Source organism: Myxine glutinosa, chromosome 1, assembly GCF_964187855.1.
Source record: "Myxine glutinosa chromosome 1, kmMyxGlut1.1, whole genome shotgun sequence".
Taxonomy (NCBI): Eukaryota; Metazoa; Chordata; class Myxini; order Myxiniformes; family Myxinidae; genus Myxine; species Myxine glutinosa.
The window spans coordinates 211,798,305-211,818,943 of NC_136261.1; the positions used below are offsets into that span (position 1 = coordinate 211,798,305).

The following is a 20,639-nucleotide window of genomic DNA, read 5'->3' on the forward strand; positions in this document are numbered from 1 at the left end:
ATCGAGCGATAAAGTTATTGGAGCATGGAATGAAGGTATTGGAAAGGGTGTTGGAGAGGAGGATAAGGAAGAAAGTGAAGATTGACGAAATGCAGTTTGGATTTATGCCAGGAAGAGGAACGACAGACGCGTTTTTTATTGCAAGGCAGTTGCAGGAGAAGTACATGGAGAAGAGGAAGAAGTTGTTTCTTGGGTTTGTTGATCTGGAGAAAGCATTCGATAGGGTTCCACGCGAAGTTGTGACATGGGCATTGAGGAAGTTAGGAGTGGAGGAATGGTTGATCAGAGTAGTGATGGCAATGTACAAAAGAGCGCGCACAGCTGTAAGGATGAAGGACAGGAACAGTGGTGAGTTTGAGGTGAAGGTGGGAGTGCATCAGGGGTCGGTACTAAGTCCACTATTATTTGTTGCTGTGATGGAGGTGCTGGGTCAGAACGTAAAGGAGGGTTTACCGTGGGAGTTGTTGTATGCAGATGGTCTGGTGTTGATTGCGGAAAGTATGGATGGACTGAAGGAAAAGATGAACAAGTGGAAGGAATGTATGGAGACAAAAGGTCTGAAGGTGAATATCGGAAAGACGAAGGTGATGGCAAGTGGTAAAGCATGTGGTGAGGTGGAAAGAACTGGGAAGTGGCCGTGTGCTGTGTGCAGGAAGGGTGTCGGAGTGAACTCCATTCAATGTACAATGTGCGCTGAGTGGGTTCATCAAAAATGTAGTGGTCTGAGAGGGTCATTAACCAGTGTGGCAGCTACATTCAAATGTAAGGTGTGCACAGAGGGAGCTGCAGATGGAGGAAATGTTGAGTTGGATCTTGGAGACGGCGTGAAGCTGGAAGGTGTGAAAACATTTTGCTACCTCGGAGACGTGCTGAATGGAGAAGGTGGATCAGACTCGGCAACGGTTGCCAGAGTGAGATGTGCATGGAAGAAGTTTCTGGAACTGAGTGGCATGCTGATGAGGAGGGGAGTGTCGTTGAAGCTGAAGGGAAAGGTGTATGCTGCATGTGTGAGAAGTGTTATGATTTATGGGAGCGAGACATGGGTAATGAACGTAGAGCAGCAAGGAAGGCTGGAAAGGGTGGAAATGCGAATGGTTCGGTGGATGTGCGGAGTATCGTTGAGAGAGAGGAAGACAAATGATGAATTGCGAAAGATGATGGGAATAGAGCCTGTGATTGATGCTGTGAAGAGAAACAGGTTGAGATGGTTTGGTCATGTGTTGAGGAAGGATGAAAGTGACTGGTTGAGAAGAGTGATGGAAATGAATGTAGAAGGAAGTAGAGGACAGGGAAGACCGAGAAAGACTTGGCTGAAGGTGGAAGAAGAAATGCAGGCAAGGGGGTTAACAAGGAGAGATGCAGAAAATAGGGCAAAATGGAGAAGATTGTCATGGGGTCCGCAAGGCTAACCCCCGCTCTAGGAGGGAAAATGGCCTTAAAATGCATGTTGTTGTTGTTGTTGTTGTTGTTGTAACTCAAAAGGTGCCTTAGATATTGCCCAGATGAGAAAGGAAATAAATAATTACTTAATTAATCGATAATAATCAAGTAATTAATTATTTTTTTTTAAATTAAAAAATATATATATTACCGTTTTTGCCAAAGTACTTGCTCACTATTGTGCTAAAATTTCAGCTTCCTAGCTCAAAGGATGGCTGAGATGTTGCCTGGACAAACAAGAAAGAAAGAAACAAGAAAACAAGAAAGAAACCAGAGTGAAAACTGAGTACTCCCTCTCATCGCGCGTCATTGGCGGGCCCTCTTCAGTGCCCAGCAATGACGTCATGCAGCGCCCGGAGATGGTGCACAACAAAATCCCCGACACCAATTCATACAGCATGATAAAATAATTACATTCAAAACCACACCTCTTCAAAGAATCGCTTCAGTTCAGCCAGATGCTGGAAAATGATCCGAGGGACATCAAGTTTTTCCTGCCGCCGTGCGGCCTCTTCGGTTGAGAGGCAAGGTGGGTGGGGCTCCTGGCAAAGAGTGAAACAAAATTTCTGAAAGAAGCATTTAAAAATTACATAACAATCAGAAACGATGGTCAGTATATAATGACATATTCAAGTTAATATTCTTCTTCATAACATTTGGTGGCACCACATGTATTTTTAAGCGGTAAAGCTGCTTCAATGTTTAGCTATGTCCGTCCATCCGTCAAAAATGAAGAACCACCATTCTAACCCACCACGTTTAATCCTAGAGGGTTCTAAAGGGTAAATCCATAATGGGTTCTAAAGGTTAATTCTAAAGGGTTCTAAAGGGTAATTCTAATGGGTTCTAAAGGGTAATTTTAAAGGGTTCTAACAGGTAATTCTAATGGGTTCTAAAGGGCAATTCTAAAGGGTAATTCTAAAAGGTTCTAAAGGATAATTCTAATGGGTTCTAAAGGGTAATTCTAAAGGATTCTAACGGGTAATTATAATGGTTTATAACGGGTAATTATAAAGGTTAATTCTAATGGGTTCTAAAAGGTAATTCTAAAGGGTTATAAAGGGTAATTCTAATGGGTTATAAAGGGTAATTCTAATGGGTTATAAATGGTAATTCTAAAGGGTTCTAAAGGTTAATTATAATGGGTTCTAAAGGGTAATTATAATGGTTTCTAAAGGGTAATTATAATGGTTTCTAAAGGGTAATTATAAAGGTTAATTGGAATTGCTTCTAAAAGGTAATTCTAATGGCTTCTAAAGGTTAATTCGAATGGGTTCTAAAAGGTAATTCTAATGGGTTCTAAAGGGCAATTCTAAAGGGTAATTCTAAAGGGTTCTAAAGGATAATTCTAATGGGTTCTAAAGGGTAATTCTAAAGGATTCTAACGGGTAATTATAATGGTTTATAAAGGGTAATTATAAAGGTTAATTCTAATTGGTTCCAAAAGGTAATTCTAAAGGGTTCTAAAGGGTAATTCTAATGGGTTTTAAAGGGTAATTCTAATGGGTTATAAAGGGTAATTCTAAAGGGTTCTAAAGGTTAATTATAATGGGTTCTAAAGGGTAATTATAATGGTTTCTAAAGGGTAATTATAATGGTTTCTAAAGGGTAATTATAAAGGTTAATTGGAATTGGTTCTAAAAGGTAATTCTAATGGGTTATAAAGGGTAATCATAATGGGTTTGAAAGGGTAAATTTAAAGGTTAATTCTAATGGCTTCTAAAGGTTCATTCTAATGGGTTCTAAAAGGTAATTCTAAAGGGTTTAGTTTGTTTTTTGGCTTTGTTTCATATAAAAAATGGCAAACTGAACCGCTTCCTTCGGACATGGGTGCGAGCTTTTATTTATTGAAGCTATCTAGGCTCAGCAGAGCAATAGGAACAAATCCAGCATGAATAAATCGACAAAAGGGTTTAGTTAGGTAGCAGTAGATTGTGTTGTCATTTTGTGCATGTGATGACCCGGTATGTCTGTATGAGGGGGGAGGGTAGATTGTACTGCTTGCCAGTCCTGAAAATAAGATTGTTCTATTTACATCACAGCGGTTTTGTCATCCAGAAATTTATTTATCTTTTTCTGACTTTTTATTCAATCCCTAGAGTGTACCAATTTTTGCAAGTACAATATATGAACCAACCTGCAAGGTCTTCAGATTATTTAGGTCCAGTGTCTTTGGCACATAAGAGGAGTGGAGACAAACACCTATGGTGAATCTTCTAGGCACCAGCAGAAGGAGCATTAGGTGTAAAGGGAGAGGGTGCCCTTCAAAGTGTCTGCTTCCTCATCGAGGTGTGGGTGTAGGGATGTTGTAACAAAAGGGATGAAAGTGAAAGAACTGCTTCATGCGCGTGGAAAGAAGCCCCATCATAAATTAATCCTAATGGCCGGGTAAGCGGTGAACAAGTGTGCAATGGCACCAATTGACCTGTATGCAGTTGTCTTAATGGTGAAGCTCAATGATGGGTGGAGAGCAAGACATCAAGAATAGTGCACCAGATAAAAGGTGATCTGGAAACATTAAGGTGCAGAGTGATCAAGAGGGTGAATGTTGCACTGAATGTGGAGGTGCGGAGAGAGTGAAGTGCCTTGGTGAGTTAGATCACCAATGCTTAATGACTTCTAAGTCCTCTCTCGACATCTCATGCTTTTGATACAGTATGGCATCCTGCCTTGCTCTCCCAACTTTCTGCCTATGGCAGCCAAGGCCAACTCCACTCGTAATGTACTGACTTCCTCTTTTCTCGTAGCCAAGTGGTTCTCAAGGGAATCCTTTTATCTCCTCTTCCTGTCAAGGCTGGGTGCCCCCACGGCAGTGTTCTGGGCCCAGTCCAAGCCTAATCTTCATCAATGATCTCTCTGATTCTCTGAAAAATCCTCTTTATCTCTTTGCTGATGACTCCATCCTCTGCCGTGACATCCCTCATCCTTCAGATAGACAGGCATCAGCCTCTTCCCTCTCTTCAGACCTTAGAAAAATAAATAAATAAATCACAAACTGGTCAAACACTTCTTTAATGCTATGCAGGAATGTCTTTTACTGCTGACAAATACCACACACTAATTTTTTTCTCTTTCTTTCTTTTTTTTTCTCTTTCTTTTTCTCTTTCTTTCTTTTCTCTCTCTCTCTCTCTCTCTCTCTCTCTCTCTCTCTCTCTCTCTCTCTCTAAAAGCACCAATGGCAAACACTCCTATCTACTTTCGTAGCAACCCTTTCAAAGATGTTCAGTCACTCAAACTCTTGGGGTACAGAAGCTCTTGGGGGTGCTCTCACCCATGACCTTTCTTGGGCAAACCACATTTCAACGTTTGCCTCTAAAACCATTCGCCAACTGGGCATCCTTCTGTCATCCAAAGTACTTTGTTGGCAAACCTGAACTAACTCCTATCCACCTGGAAGGCTTTCATCCGCAGCTTGATGGAGTACTCCCTTCCAATCTGGCCTGTTACTCCTGCCTCACATCTTGCTCAGCTTGATGCTGTGGAAACCAAGGCCTTCAAGCTCATTGAATATCCCACGGTGAAGCTGAGTCTATGGGGCTACCACCTTGCCATTGCTGACAGGTCGATTGTCTCTCTGTCTTCTTTCACCTACTTTATTGTTTTGCACTGTCTGCCCTCTCCTTTCCCCACTGCCCCCCATCACCCCAGGTATATGCAGGGCGCATGCAATCCATGAGCAACTACACTACCGGTCAAAAGTTTTAGAACACCTCAATTTTTCCAGTTTTTATTGAAATTTACGCAGTTTAATGTCTCAATGTACTCTGAAATTAAGCATAGAACAAATAAACAATTGGAGATAAAAAAGAAATCATAGAATCATTTTGTTTGACAAAATTTAATTTAAATTTTTGACTCAGCAAAGTAGCCACCTTTTGCAGATATAACCGCCGAGCACACTCGTGGCATTCTTTCTACAATGGAAATCAAATATTGTTCGGGAAGTTCTTCCCAACTCTGTTGCAGAAGTTCCCACAAATGTGTTGCACTTGTAGTTTGCTTTGCTTTCACCCTTCTGTCCAATTCATCCCAAACCAGCTCGATGGGGTTTAAGTCTGGAGACTGTGCTGGCCATCCCATGATTTGAAGCCTACCGTCTTATTCTTTTCCTTGAAGGTAGTTTTGACATAGCCTGGAGGTGTGTTTAGGGTCATTATCTTGCTGTAGGATGAACCCCTGACCAACTAGGCCAGGGGTGGCTAACCAGTCCAGCATAAAGAGCCAAAAAAACCCTCACACCATTGCAAAAAGCCGCACAACACCTGCATGCTCACACTACAACAGCAACTTATAGGCCTAATGACAAAATTAATAATTATATGTATTATGGTTATGTCATAATTATCACAATACATAGCTTAACAGTTGTCATAGGTCGTTTATTACCTCAGTGGGACACCTGGCAGTCTTTGTTTTTCACAATCATTTTCAGGTCTGGCTTGTACTCAGTTGTGGGCACTCAGAGCAACTCTTTCACATGTGTGTCCGTAAGAACAGAGCGATGTCTTGACTTCACTTGTTTCAGTGTAGAAAAAACTGATTCACAGACGTAAGTTGATCGAAACATTGACATTAGCTTGAGTGCAGCCTGTTTGACACTGGGGTATCTGTCTGTGGGCACAATTTTCCAAAACTCTGTGTCTGTGGTTCCTTCTCTCAAGACACATTTAAGTCTGTCATCCTCAGAAAGTTCAATCATCTCCAACTGGGATGCTGCTTCATCTGCCACTCAGGGGGCTTTTAAACAATCCGATTCAGCAGTGAAAGGGTTGATGAGGAATGTGATCTGTGGCCGTTGTTTCTTCAGGTTGCAGAATCTGTCCTCAAAACTCTGCTGCAGATTTTCAACCAGTGTTGCATAGCGTGCAATGCTCCTTTTTGTGACCTCAGCTGCTTCTCCATTTGCCTTCAACAGGAGGGAAAATGTGTGAGCTCTCCCTTTTGAAGATGGGTCTGGAAGAGCGTGAGTTTGTTCACAAATGTGAAAACAATTTGCACCAGGTCAGGCAGCATTTTTAACTTCCCTTGCAGATCTAGATTCAGTTTGTTCAGATGATGCAGCATGTCGTCCAGAAACCCCAAATCTGACATCCATTGGGGGTCATGTAGCTCAGGATAGTCCTTGTGTTTCTCTGCCAGAAACAGCTTCACTGGGTCCAAAAGTTAAAAAAACGGGAAAGCATGTTACCTCTTGAAAGCCATCTCACAGTGCAGTGGAGAAGCAGATCACTGGGAAGGTCTTCGTCCAGTTCAGCTATGAGGTTTTTGAACTGTCTGTGCTTGAGAGCATGAGTGCGAATAAAATTCACAATTTCTAGCACAGGTTTCATGACATGGTCCAAGTTCAGCTTCTTAGACACCAGGTTCTCTTGATGGATGATGCAATGAAATGTCCAAAAATCAGGGAAACGGTCGCCAGCTTTACACAGCCCTACAAGGCCATTTGCAGATCCCAACATAGCTGGTGCCCCGTCTGTGGCTATTGCTGTTAGTTTTGGTAATTGCAAATTTGCCTTCTCAACAACAGTCGTGAGTGTCTCTTTCAGGTCGATGCCACGGGTCCTATCTTTTAACGGCACAATGTCAAGCAGCTCTTCCTTAATTGTGCAGTCTTCTGACACAGATCGTACAAATATTGCCAACTGTGGCTTATCTTGAATGTCGCAAGACTCATCCAAAGCAATGCTGAAATACCGACATTTTTCAAGATCCGTATGCAACTGTGTTTCAATGGAGTTGTTAATATCTGATATTCTCTGTTCACCGTGTGCCGTGACAGCTGCAGGTCTGACACAGAACGCTTCAAACTGTCATTTTCAGGAGTGAGGATGGCAACAACATCTCTGAGACACGTTTTCACGAATTCCCCTTCACTGTATGGCTTTTTAGCTTGAGCAACGTTCCATGCCAACTGATATGATGCTAATGACCGTCTCTGAGTGCTTCGTTAATTTCCGAAAAAACTGAGTCTGCTTCTCTGACTGACGTTTCAATGCATTTACCTTGTGCTTGCGAAGTTCACTGCCTTTGGGAAAATCCCGGGCCACGTTATCATGGAGTGAGGTGAAATGGCGCTCCAGGTTTGAAGCTTTAAAATGCGACAGTGCAGTCTGGCAAATAAAGCACAAGGGTTTCCCATTTCGCTCCGTAAAAAAATACAATTCCTCCCATTCAGGCAAAAATGCCCTGTGCTCCTCTTCATATTTGCGCTTAGCTTTACGTTTTCCTAACTCTGCCATGGCGATTCGGTCACTGCCGCTGGGCTAATGCTAGCCGAGCTAACAAACTTCCGGGTCTGCGCGCGCAAGTGTTTCTACGCGTGAAAGTGTGTTTCATGTTTGGGCTCATGCATGACTAGTGGGAGATTTCTGTCAAACACATTACCACAAAATTATCTTTTATTTTTAAAATATTGGCAAATTTATTGGCAGTATAGTCAAATATTCAAACGCATTTTGTTTTTATAATAGAAATACATTTTAAAATGTAAAAACATGCACCGATAGAGCAGCCCCTCACGAGCCGCACAAGAGCTGGCTAAGAGCCGCATGCGGCTCGCGAGCCGTGGGTTCGCCACCCCTGAACTAGGCGTATACCAGAGGGTATTGCATGGCGCTGCATAATGCTGTGGTAGCCCTTTTGGTTCAGGGTGCCAGTCAGTCTGTGCAAGTCTCCGACTCTGGATTCAGCAAAATAGCCCCAGACCATCACGCTTCCTCCTCCATGTTTGACAGTTGGTGTCACACACTGAAGAACCATCAAACTGTATCCCACCTTTCGCCGAACCATCCTTTCGCCGACTCGACGGCGTACAAAAGCCCTGCGTGATGAACCAAAGATTTCAAATTTTGATTCATCGGTCCATAAGACCTTCTTCCATCACAAGCGTAGTCTTCAGTAGTCCCCTGGCGGTGCTTCATGGCCCAGGCAAGCATCTTTTTCTTATTTTGCCGTCTTAGCAATGGCTTTCTTACTGCCACTCGACCTGTCAAACCTGCAGCTCGAATTCTTCTCTTCACAGTTGAAACTGAGACTTGCTTTCTTCGACCAGTGTTAAGCTGTTGTCCTGTGAGCCGCCTATCACGCAAGCTGTTGACTCTCAGAAACTTGTCTTCTGATTCTGTTGTGGCTTTGGGTCTGCCAGACCTCTTCCTGTCAGAGATTCCTCCAGTTTCCAATATACTACTTCCTGCAGTGCAATATTGTCCAAATAATGCTTCAGAGGGTGTAATAACAGTCTTTTCCAATACTGCTTTTATACAGACAGGGGGTTTGTAATCAATTAATCAGCAGAGGTTGGGACACCTGTAGGAATTGTTTGCATCGACTTCCTGAACAATATTTGATTTCCATGGTGGAAAGAATGCCACGAGTGTGTTCGGCGGTTATATCTGCAAAAGGTGGCTACTTTGCTGAGTCAAAATTTTAAATTAAATTTTGTTAAACAAAATGATTCTATGATTTCTTTTTTCATCTCCAATTGTTTATTTGTTCTATGCTTAATTTAAGAGTACATTAAGACATTAAACTGCATAAATTTCAATAAAAACTGGAAAAATTGAGGTGTTCTAAAACTTTTGACCGGTAGTGTACTTTCTGGTGAAACTCCCAAAATCCAGGATCACATAGCAAAATCCAGGATCACTGCTCACTTCCACTCATTTGCTCCTTTTTTTCCTGCCCGTGGAACCAACTCCCACATTCTCTTCAATCTCATTCTTCTCTCCAGGTCTTCAAGACAGCTGTTCACCACCACCCAAAACCATGATCTTTTCTATACTCCTTAATGAAAAATATTTTTTGCTTCTGTACCGATCTTGTCCACCCTCTGCATTCTCCCTTACCCATCAACCTTACCCACACATCCTTTGTTGTCCATCTCCGTTTATTTTTTATTTTCTCCCTTGGCCCTACTGTTGGCATTTTCCACTGCTCTTATTACTGTTCCTTTTGTTGTGTTACGTCCTGATCCATTCTGTGTTCTAGCTCTTCCACGAGCCTCGACTGCACACAAAAAAGCCCCAGCTTTATGCCAATACACGTTCCAAGTTAACTCGGTCCCTGTTTACGGAGTAGGATTTGCAAGCTAACTTGTGCCAAGTTTCCCCTTGAGCATGCAGTAAGGTGACCTTTCTACTTCATAGTTAATGAGTATGCGCTGCACTATGGAACTTTCTTGAATAAATGTCTTGCCTCAAAGTTTTAAACTTGAGTTAGTTCATGTTCTTATCAGATCCATAACCCCATTTGAGTACTCTTGTGATTGTGTGCAATCACCATTTTAATGCCTTATTGCTGTACTTTTCATTCTACCCACTTGCTTTCAATGCTCGATTCATTTTTCGTACATATGTTCATTACCTGAGTTTGCAGATTTAGCAGAATAAAAAGAGGGAGAATTGCTTTGCCGTACATGTCCCCTACCAAGTTTCAGTTCAATATATTAAAGGGTAAGGGGAAAAAGTCTGGAAAATGTTGCACCAGTAAACACATCCCTTTATTTGGGCGGTGTACAATGCCGCGTTTGATGCTGAAAATAATAAAAATAACCCAATGTACATAAATAAAATAAATTAAAAAAACCACCTTTAGAGGCCATTTTTCCCCGCAAGCGGGGGTTGGCCTTTTTCGGGAACTGTGGTTGTTGTTGTTTTTCGGTCCCCTTTTTGAAGCAATGTTTTACGGCCGGATGCCCTTCCTGACGCCAACCCTTTTTGCCGCCTTTAACGACAAGCAGGGCATTACCAGTGAACTGGTACTCAATTAGCCGACCTCGGAAGGATGACAGGCTGAGTCAACCCCCCTGGCGTTAATTCAGCGATTAGACCGGGATTCGAACCCAGGATCCTAGGATCCTAAGCCGGCACCCTAGCCGCTAGCCCAACACCAGGGATAAGTACATACATGAAGTAAAATGTACATACATGAAATGTACGTACATGTATGTACATACATGAAATGTACATACATGAAGCAAAAACATGTGTATGGCTTATTGGCTTATGTACATATATAATACATCATGGTCACATACCTGGGATCATTCCAATTGCACTGGGCCATGGATGAACACCCAGGCCGGCCTAAGGCCTGCCAATCTGTACTGCTTCATTTGGGGTGGAGTCAGGCTGGCTGTCCAGCCAATGGGTGTAAAACAGTGGGGTGGAGTCAGGGCAGCTGAAAACTGATCCATGTATAATAATACCGGTATTTTCTAAGTTCAAAAAGGGCATAACTCTGTGAAAAATTGGAGAAACACCCAGAACCTCCAACCTGTTCTGTATCTTATCATTATAAAGCCATGCACCAAGTTTCAGTTGAATGTGTTAAATGGTAAGGAAAAAGGTGCAGAAACCATAGGTGGGATGGACAGATGGATGGACAGACAGACGGACGGACGGAGAACAAACGTATAGTCCCCCAGGATTTCTATCGTGTGTACAGCCAGCTCTGTCTTTGTTATTTTGATTCACAGATGTCTCACATGGAGAGGTGGATCACTTTAGCAATGTTGCAGAAGGATTTGCTTATTACGCCAATCAAGGTCATTGTGGACACAATCTCTAAAACCAATTGGGTAGCTGTTTTGACCAATTCACAATGAGCTGGTCCATCCAACGTTACGCCATTGGTGCAAAGGCCGAGCTTGTGAAATGCATTAAAACTTGTCAAAAGATTGTGTGCATCATTGATTTTTGTTGCCAATGCCATTACAATCTTCATACTGTAGCGGCTACCGCTGGGTTTACACAATCGCCTTGCACCTACCAAGGACGCGGAGCGATCACCATGCCGGGCTCGTCCAGGATGCCCGGGCAGGCCCGCTCTCAACTTGCCAGGCCTCGTCCGGGACGCCCGGGCATGCCCGGGCACGCCCGGCCATGCCCGCTCTCGACTTGCCAGGCCGCGTCCAGGACGCCCGGGCATGCCCGGGCATGCCCGCCCTCGACTTGCCAGGCCGCCCGGCCACGCCCCCTCTCGCCTTTCCCGGGCAAACGCTCCGGGATAATGTGTGTATATATATTGCTGCCCGATAAACGGGCTTTTCAGAGTACCCGAGTTGTTTTGTTTCAATAAAGAAACTCGGACGAATTCCAGCTTTTTGTCGCGTCCATTCTTCCGATTACGTGGGAGCACAGCTCCTACAATACCAGATCAGCTACTTGAAACATAATATACTCAAGATGTTGTTACAATTGTAACTAACATAGCAAAAATCTTTTTAAGCAGTGTATTTTGGAGAATTGGATGAAATAAGACTATATATATATATATATATATATATATATATATATATATATATATATATATATATATATATATATATATATATATATATATATATATATCTGCACATACCTTAAGCAGCTGAGAAGGAGTCTGTCCAAAATTGCTGATCATCCCTTCAAGTGCTTTCCTCTCCATCTCATCGGAGATATTGTCAGGATCCACAGCACCTGTGGCAAAAAACTAAGCATTAGTAATGACCCCAAAGTCGAAGCAGGATGGGGACGAGTTATGACATCACAAGCGTAGCCACAGGGCAAGACATACCTACATACGTGCAGTAATAGAAAACGTTCTGTGCTTTGATTGCCTCTGCACCCTGCTGCTTGTATCCAAATATGAGGTCAATCCACTCATGCAGGTGTGCCGATACATGCTCAGATTCCTGATGAGAAAAAATGCCTTCGATTACAATCTCACTCAAAGTACTCATATCTGGCTGGAGGAAATAACTCTTATTACAGCAAGAAATTGTAGCATTGCTCTGATTTCTGTCAGTTCATACCTTCCGCGTGTTGACAACTACATCCATCTGAGCAGTCAATATTTTTGTAGCCAAATCCATGCACCCAACTAGAAAAGCACATACCTCTGCCAGGCTGAACAGTTTACGTTTTGTATCCCACTAATAGGCTGGATCTGCATCCGCACCTCAACCAAAATCTAATCGGCTTTCTCTTGTCACCTACCCAACCCATCCACCAAGTTTTGTCCGAATTTGTCCATAACTTTTTGAGTTATCTTGCTCACAGACAAGCAAACAAACAAATGAAAAATCGGTCAAAGACCGAGGACTTGCCGGAATGTACTTTTTTATCGGCCATTTTGATTCAAAATGGCGGGAAATATATATCTATACATGTATACTCTTGAAATCTATACATGTATATTGTATACTCTTGCCGGCGGTGTATACCTAGCAGCATAGCCAGCATAGCTATTTGGGCGGTGTATAAGCTAACAGGTAGTTTTTACAATGAGGGAAACACGTATCGGGAGTACATACGACATAGCAATTGTGAATGTGACAGCTCTGAGGCGTGTTTCGCTTCGCATCGCAGTGAGGGCGAGCACCAACATGGCGGCTGTAAGATTAAAATCTAACGATTTTCACGTTTTGGGTGACCTTGAGCTTGACCTTGGGCCTAGAGAGTTAAAAATTGGGCACAGTTTATTCCAGGGCAAGGCAAATATGTGTGTAAAGTATGGTGATGCTATATGCAATGATGTAGACGTAGTACTGCGCACAAACAGACAGACAAACAGACAGACAGACAAACCAAACCAACATACTTGCCGGAATCTATTCCGGCAAGTAACAAACAGGGGTGAAAACATAACGTCTGTGGTAGTGGCAGAGGTAAATATGGTACTTGTTCCACCACTTGCTTTGTTGAAAATGTTTGTTTAAAACACAAATCCCAAAATTTTTTATCGCCCTTATCTCTTGCCCTATTATTTGATTCTTATTTTTCGCATCCTTTATGATTGATTTCTGCTTTTGATTTTTCATGTCATCGGTGCTGCAAGAAACCTCATTACACAGTGTACGTTTCTCACAGTATTTTGTCCTCATTACTATGAAGTTTGAATAAAAGAAAATGTTGCTCCTCTGTGAACATTGCTTTTTGTACAAATTTTTTTTTTTTAATACAGAATCGAGGCTCATGTAAGAGCGAACATGAATCACATAAAAACAAACCGACACATAAAACATATGATAAAGGGAGCGGGAGACAATATGGGGAGAGAGAGGGAAGCACACAAGTACAACAGTAGAGAACAGGGATTTTGGGAGATCTGTGGAAGGGAGAGGTCTTGGGGGCAGGGGGCATGGGAAGGGGGGGGGGGGGGGAGGTAAAAAAAACACATGGACACTGCTTGGATTTCCAGGAAAGAAGTCGGTATTTCAAAAAAGTGGATCTGGGGTGAATTAACGGGGGTAGAAAAGATCAAGGCTTTGGATGGGGGAAGATAAGAGATGGTGGTGAACAGCTGTTTTAAAGACCTGGAGGGAGGAGTGGGATTGAAGGGAGTGAGGGAGTTTGTTCCAGAGGTGGGAGAAAAGAAGAATGAAAGAGTGAAGGTGAGCAGAGAGAAATAAACAGCTTCCATGGAAGAAATAAACCGCTTCCATGGAAGCAATCAGTGATAATGAAGGTTAGGTGATATTTGTTACATCCAAGCTGGGGGAGGAAGGGGTGCTTTGAGAAAATTAAATTGAGAAAAGGAAGAGAGGGATAAATGATGAAGTAGGTGAAGGAAGTGTGGGAACATTGGGGTGATAACAGAAAGGAGGAGATAGAAGTAAAAGGAGGGAAGGAGAGGGGTATATGGAACAGACTGAGAAAATGGGAGGGAGGGGGCAGTGGTCCAATATTCTCATGTATTTGCATATGTTATTAATGTGTGGCTATCTACTCAAAACCAGATTTTTCTAAAAGGAAAAATAAAATGCAGTTTTCTTATTTATCGATATTTTCACCTTACATTCATACACAAAAGTATGTGCCACAAAGCAAACAAGAACAAGCGTTATGCCTATGTCCCCCGTCGGTGAAGTGATGCGAGTTGACAAAGTGGAAGATGCAAGGCGGCCATCTTGGATTTTGACGTGGCGACCAAATTTTCAATAGCGTTCTTCCTTATGCGTAGATACATCCACACACCAGATTAGAAGTTGGTACTTCGCTTATTTTTCAAGATATTCCGCTCACAAGGTTCAGACATACATGGCGGCGGCCATCTTGGATTTTGACGTGGCGACCCAATTTTCAATAGGGTTCTTCGTTATGCCTAGATACACCCACAGACCAGATTATAAGTTGGTACTTCGCTTATTTTTCAAGATATTTCGCTCACAAGGTTCAGACATATATATGGTGGCGGTCATCTTGGATTTTGACGTGGCGACCCAATTTTCAATAGCGTTCTTCCGCATGCCGAGATACACCCACACACCAAATTAGAAGTTGGTACTTCGCTTATTTTTCAAGATATTCATCTCACAAGGTTCAGACAAACATGGTGGTGGCCATCTTGGATTTTGACGTGGGTTGCACCCACACACCAAATTAGAATGCGGTCCTTCGCTTACGCACGCATGCATGCACGCCCGCACGCACGCCCGCATGCACACACGCACGGACACACGGACGGAGGTGAAAACCATAGTCCCCCTTTCGCTCCGCGGTGCGACGGGGGACAAAAAGAGCAGAGATTGCAAACCCGCGCAAGGATGTATTTTCATTGGTTTTTAAGGCTTTTGTGTTAAAACAAATATGGCGGCCGAACCACGTGACCAATGACGTCATAATTATCATAAGAAATTATACAGGTGGAGTTGCACCTAAGGTGAAACTTTCCTGTCAATCGGACTAACGGTTGCAGAGAAAATCATATTTATTCTGTGCGGACAAACAGACAGAAAAACAAACAAACAAGAAGACGTTATGCGGAGCACGAAACTTGCAAAATACGCCCCCCACCCCCAAGAAAATAAATTCCATTGATACAGCAAATTGTCCATTTCATCAAGATTAAAATTGACAATCTTGATCAAAGCTCGGGTCAGCAGGAAGAAAAGTGCCGATTTTTCAGATGAAAAATGATTTTGTAAGGTTGACCTTGAGTTGACCTTTGACCTTTTGACCTCAAAAATAGTTAGTTTCCCTATTTAGTGACTCAATGTGCAAATGCTGTTCAATTTTCAAGTCAATCGGATGAAAATTGAGGATTTTAACAACTTGGCCTATGTTGACCTTTTGGCCTATGTTGACCTCAAAAATAGTTGGTGGTTGAATTCAGTGACCATATATGTAAATCCTCTTAGAATTTCAAGTCAATCAAATGTAAATTGGTGATTTTAGAAATTTGGCCTACGTTGACCTTTTGGCCTATGTCGACATTTTGGCCTATGTTGACCTCAAAAATACTTGGTGGTTGAATTCAGTGACCAGATGTGCAAGTCCTCTTCAAATTTCAAGTCAATCGGATGAAAATTGAGGATTTTAGAAATTTGGCCTATGTTGACGCTTTGGCCGATGTTGACATCAAATATACTTGGTGGTTGAATTCAGTGATCTGATATGCAAGACCTCTTCAAATTTCAAGTCAATCGGATGAAAATTGAGGATTTTAGAAAGTTGGCAAAGTTGGTGACCATTGGCCTATTTTGACCTTTTGACCCCAAAAACAATAGGCTTCTCAATTGGGACGACCTGTACAATTTGGTAAAGTTTCGTGACGATCGGTTTAGAATTGTGAACTGTAGGCCGGTGACAAACAATCAGACAAACAGATGAAAAATCGGTCAGAGACCGAGGACTTGCCGGAATGTACTTTTTTATCGGCCATTTTGGACAAAAATGGCGGCCGAACCACGTGACCGATGATGTCATCATTATTTGTTTTCTAAACTAATTTATTCCTTGATGATGCTCAAGAAATTTCATCTTGATCGGATGAAGTTTTGTACTTGTCGAATTATGACATCATAATGGAGGCACCTATGACATCATTAACATATTTTATTCCCCATGGAGAGTTCTTTACAATGAGCCATGTCTCAATTTTTTCTATTCAGCACATTTGGAGATATAGACGTGCAAAGTTTTTCAGTATTTCCAAGATGGCGGCCGAACCACGTGACCGATGATGTCATCATTTTTTTTTTTCTCCACCAGTTTATGCCGTCATATCGCTCAGGAAATTGCATCTCGATTGGATGAAGTTTTGTACTTGTCGAATTATCAAATTATGATGTCATAATGGAGGCCTTGGGCCGAGAGAGTTAAAAATTGGGCACCGTCTATTCCAGGGCAAGACAAATATGTGTGTAAAGTTTGGCGATTCTACGTGCAACAGTGTAGACGTAGTGCTGCACACAGACAGACAAACAGACAGACAAACAGACAGATGAAAAATCGGTCAGAGACCAAGGACTTGCCGGAATATACTTTTTTTTTATCGGCCATTTTGGACAAATATGGCGGCCGAACCACGTGACCAATGACGTCATCATTATTTGTTTACTATCATCTATGTTGTCATCATTATCTAAACTAATTTATTCCTAGATTATGCTCAAGAAATTTCATCTTGATCGGATGAAGTTTTGTTCTTGTTGAATTATGACGTCATAATGGACGCACCAATGACATCATCATTAACATATTTTATTCCCCATGGAGAGTTCTTTACAATGAGCCATGTCTCAATTTTTTATATTCAGCACTTTCAGAGATATGGAGGTGCAAAGTTTTTCGGTTTTTCCAAGATGGCGGGCGAACCACGTGACCGATGACGTCATCAATTGGGTACAGTCTATTCCAAGGCAAGACAAATATGTGTGTAAAGTTTGGCGATTCTACGTGCAACGGTGTAGACGTAGTACTGCGAACAAACAAACAGACAGACAGACAGACAGACAAACAGACAAACAGACAAACAGACAAACAGACAGACAAACCAAGCGATCAATATACTTGCCGGAATCTTTTCCGGCAAGTAACAAACCAACAGATCAACATACTTGACGGAATCTTTTCCGGCAAGTAACAAACAAACAGACAGACATAACCACAAACGCAACCGACCAATATACTTGAAAAATCTTCGATTTTGCAAGTAACAAACGGACTCAAATGCAATACTCTCTCCTCTGGCGAGGGTAACAAGAAAGAGCAATCAGAGATAGTAGATCATCGCCGGTGTGTTTTTAGTGTTTTTAAGGCTGTTGTGTTAAAACAAATATGGCGCCTGAACCACCTGACCGATGACATAATCATTGATTTTTTTTTTCCTCCACCAATTTATCCCAAGATGACGCTCAATAAATTTCATCTTGATCCCATGAAGTTTTGTTGTACTTGTTGAATTAGGACGTCATAATGGAGGCACCAATGACATCATCATTAACATGTTATCCCCATGGAGAGTTCTTTTCTATGCAGCGCTTTCGGAGATATACAGTCACGTGAAAAAGTAAGTACACCCCATGTAAAGTATTGACTTTTTCAACATATTTCAACATACAGCTATTTGATCTTCATTTCAACAATATTGATAGATAAAGGTGATATAATATAACAAATATCATGAAACATTTACATTTTGTAGTCCATTGTATAATTTAAATGAACATAATTGCAAATTTCGCATGTGGAAAAAGTAAGTACACCCCTACATTTATCACAATTTCAAATACCTAAAATTAGAATCAGGTGCACCAGCTAAGGTGCAAATGATTAGAACATCGTTAGAGAGGATCTTGGAGGAACCTGTCTTATTTAAACATCAGACATTTAGTTTGGTTTGCTCTTTATTGTTGAAGTGTGTGGCGTCACCATGCCTAGATCAAAAGAGCTCTCTGAGGCCTTCAGAAAGAAGGTTATAGATGCCTACGAGTTAGGGAAGGGATTTAAAAAGATATCCAAACAATATGAAAATCAATCATTCGACTGTCCGGAAGATCATCTACAAGTGGAGAAGATTCCAAACAACTGCCAACTTGTTCAGGCCAGGCCGCCCCAGCAAGTGCAGCCCAAGAGCAAACCGCAAGATGCTGAAAGAAGTCTCTAAGAACCCCGGAATGTTATCACGGGACCTACAGGTAGCTCTTGCCACTGTTGATGTCAAAGTGCACGAGTCTACCATTAGAAAGAGGCTGAACAAATTTGATCTACATGGGAGGTGTGCCAGGAGGAAACCTTTGCTGTCCAGAAAGAACATCAGGGCAAGACTAAAGTTTGCCAATGAACACCTAGGCAAAGACCAGCACTTCTGGAACAATGTGCTTTGGACAGATGAGTCAAAGGTAGAGCTATTTGGCCACAGTACCAGAAGACATTTTTGGCAAAAACCAAAGACAGCATTTGACCACAAGAACCTGATACCAACTGTAAAGCATGGTGGTGGAAATATTATGGATTGGGGCAGCTTTGCTGCATCAGGGCCTGGGCAGCTCACCATCATAGAATCCACTATGAATTCTTCATTGTACCAGAGGGTGCTTGAGGATAATGTGAGGCCATCTGTCGGAAAGTTGAAGCTCAACCGAAGGTGGACCTTGCAACATGACAATGACCCGAAACATACCAGTAAATCCACCAAGGAATGGCTGAAAAGAAAGAAATGGAGGGTTCTGGAATGGAAAAGTCAAAGCCCTGATCTAAATCCCATCGAGATGGTGTAGGGGGATTTGAAACGAGCTGTGCATGCAAGAAACCCCTCAAACATCGCACAGCTGAAATAATTCTACATGGAGTGGGCATCAATTTCTCCCAGTCGATGTCAGAGACTGGTAGACAGTTATAAAGAAACGCTTACTTGAGGTTGTTTCTGCCAAAGGGGGCAATACCACCTATTAGAGCCAAGGGTGTACTTACTTTTTCCACATGCAAAATTTGCATTTATGTTTATTTAAATTATACAATGGACTACAAAATGTAAATGTTTCATGATATTTGTTATATTATATCACCTTTATCTGTCAATATTGTTGAAATGAAGATCAAATAGCTGTATGTTGAAATATGTTGAAAAAGTCAAAACTTTACATGGGGTGTACTTCCTTTTTCACGTGACTGTAGAAGTGCAAAGTTTTTCCGTTTTTCCAAGATGGTGCCCATACCACATGATCATGAAAAAATTATACAGGTGGAGGAGCACCTATGGTGAAAATTTCCTGTCAATCGGACCAACGGTTGCAGAGAAAATCACATTTATTCTGTACGGACAAACAAACAAACGGACTCTAATGCAATACCCTCTCCTCTGCAGAGAGTAAAAACGTAACTTCAATTAATTTCCCATTGATTTCTATAGGAACAATGATATAATTCCCAAGGAATGCCCTGACGGTGCAAATTTTAGCCAATGAAAGGGTGAACCTCTTACCAAGGCATCCCTGTGTTTTCTAATAAAGTCCTCTGGAGACTTGGCCCACTTCGGTAGGACCACATCATCCACCACCTCATCAGACAACTGCAGCGTCCCCAGGTTGAATGCTGTAAAAAATGTCAGAACATCACAGAGGAAACTGAAAACTACAGTACTATAAAAGGCACGAGGCACGAGACAATCGGTGTTGGACTATAAAAGGCACGAGACATGCCTTCGGTCGCTTCACTGCGGGTTTAATCAAAAGACAGCATGTTCTACTTCACAGACATATTGCATGTCTATGTGCATGTCTTCCGTCGCTTCACTGCGGGTTTAATCAAAAGACAGCATGTTGTACTTCACAGACATATTGCATGTCTATGTGCAAGTGACAATGAGGATGTAAATGAGGTAAAACACATGGAAAAGGATCTTTTATAACATGTAATTGTCATCGTGGCTGTGGCTGTTATTTGTGCGCTCCTCCCATCTCCTTGTATAGGGTTCCTGCTGTCATCTACCATGTAAAAGTGTGTATGTGTGTGTGTGTGTGTGTGTATGTGTATGTGTGTGTATGTGTGTGTATGTGTGTGTATGTGTGTGTATGTGTGTGTATGTGTGTGTGTATATGTGTGTGTATGTGTGTGTGTGTGTGTGTGTGTGTATGTGTGTGTATGTGTGTGTATGTGTGTGTATATGTGTGTATGTGTGTGTATATGTGTGTATGTGTGTATGTGTATATGTGTGTGTGTATGTGTGTATGTGTGTATGTGTGTGTGTATGTGTGTGTATGTGTGTGTGTATGTGTGTGTGTGTGTGTGTGTGTGTATGTGTGTGTGTGTATTGTTAGGTGCTCCTCCCAAACCCCCTGGTCACGGTGTACCTCCGAGCCCAGAGAGGAGTCACGGCAGAAAAATGTGTTATTCTGTATGTCAAAGATTAATGGTGAAGCCACACCAATTGTTACAAACCAACAGGTATTGTATTAAGATCACACAAGAATAACAGTACAAAAACGATAGTAATCA

The 20,639-nt window shown here is 42.0% G+C and overlaps 1 protein-coding gene across 2 annotated transcripts in view; it reads right to left on the reverse strand.

Moving 5' to 3' along the window:
• LOC137433718 (neurobeachin-like protein 1) overlaps positions 1-20,639 on the reverse strand; it is a 330,189-nt gene that overhangs the window by 52,299 nt on the left and 257,251 nt on the right. For both annotated transcript variants that reach the window (XM_078783219.1, XM_078783217.1), the window contains 4 exons: positions 19,627-19,736; positions 11,995-12,112; positions 11,800-11,897; positions 1,869-1,982 (listed from right to left, as the gene is read on the reverse strand). In XM_078783219.1, the coding sequence (XP_078639345.1) occupies positions 1,869-1,982; positions 11,800-11,897; positions 11,995-12,112; positions 19,627-19,736 (440 nt within the window). The remainder of the gene's footprint in view (positions 1-1,868; positions 1,983-11,799; positions 11,898-11,994; positions 12,113-19,626; positions 19,737-20,639) is intronic.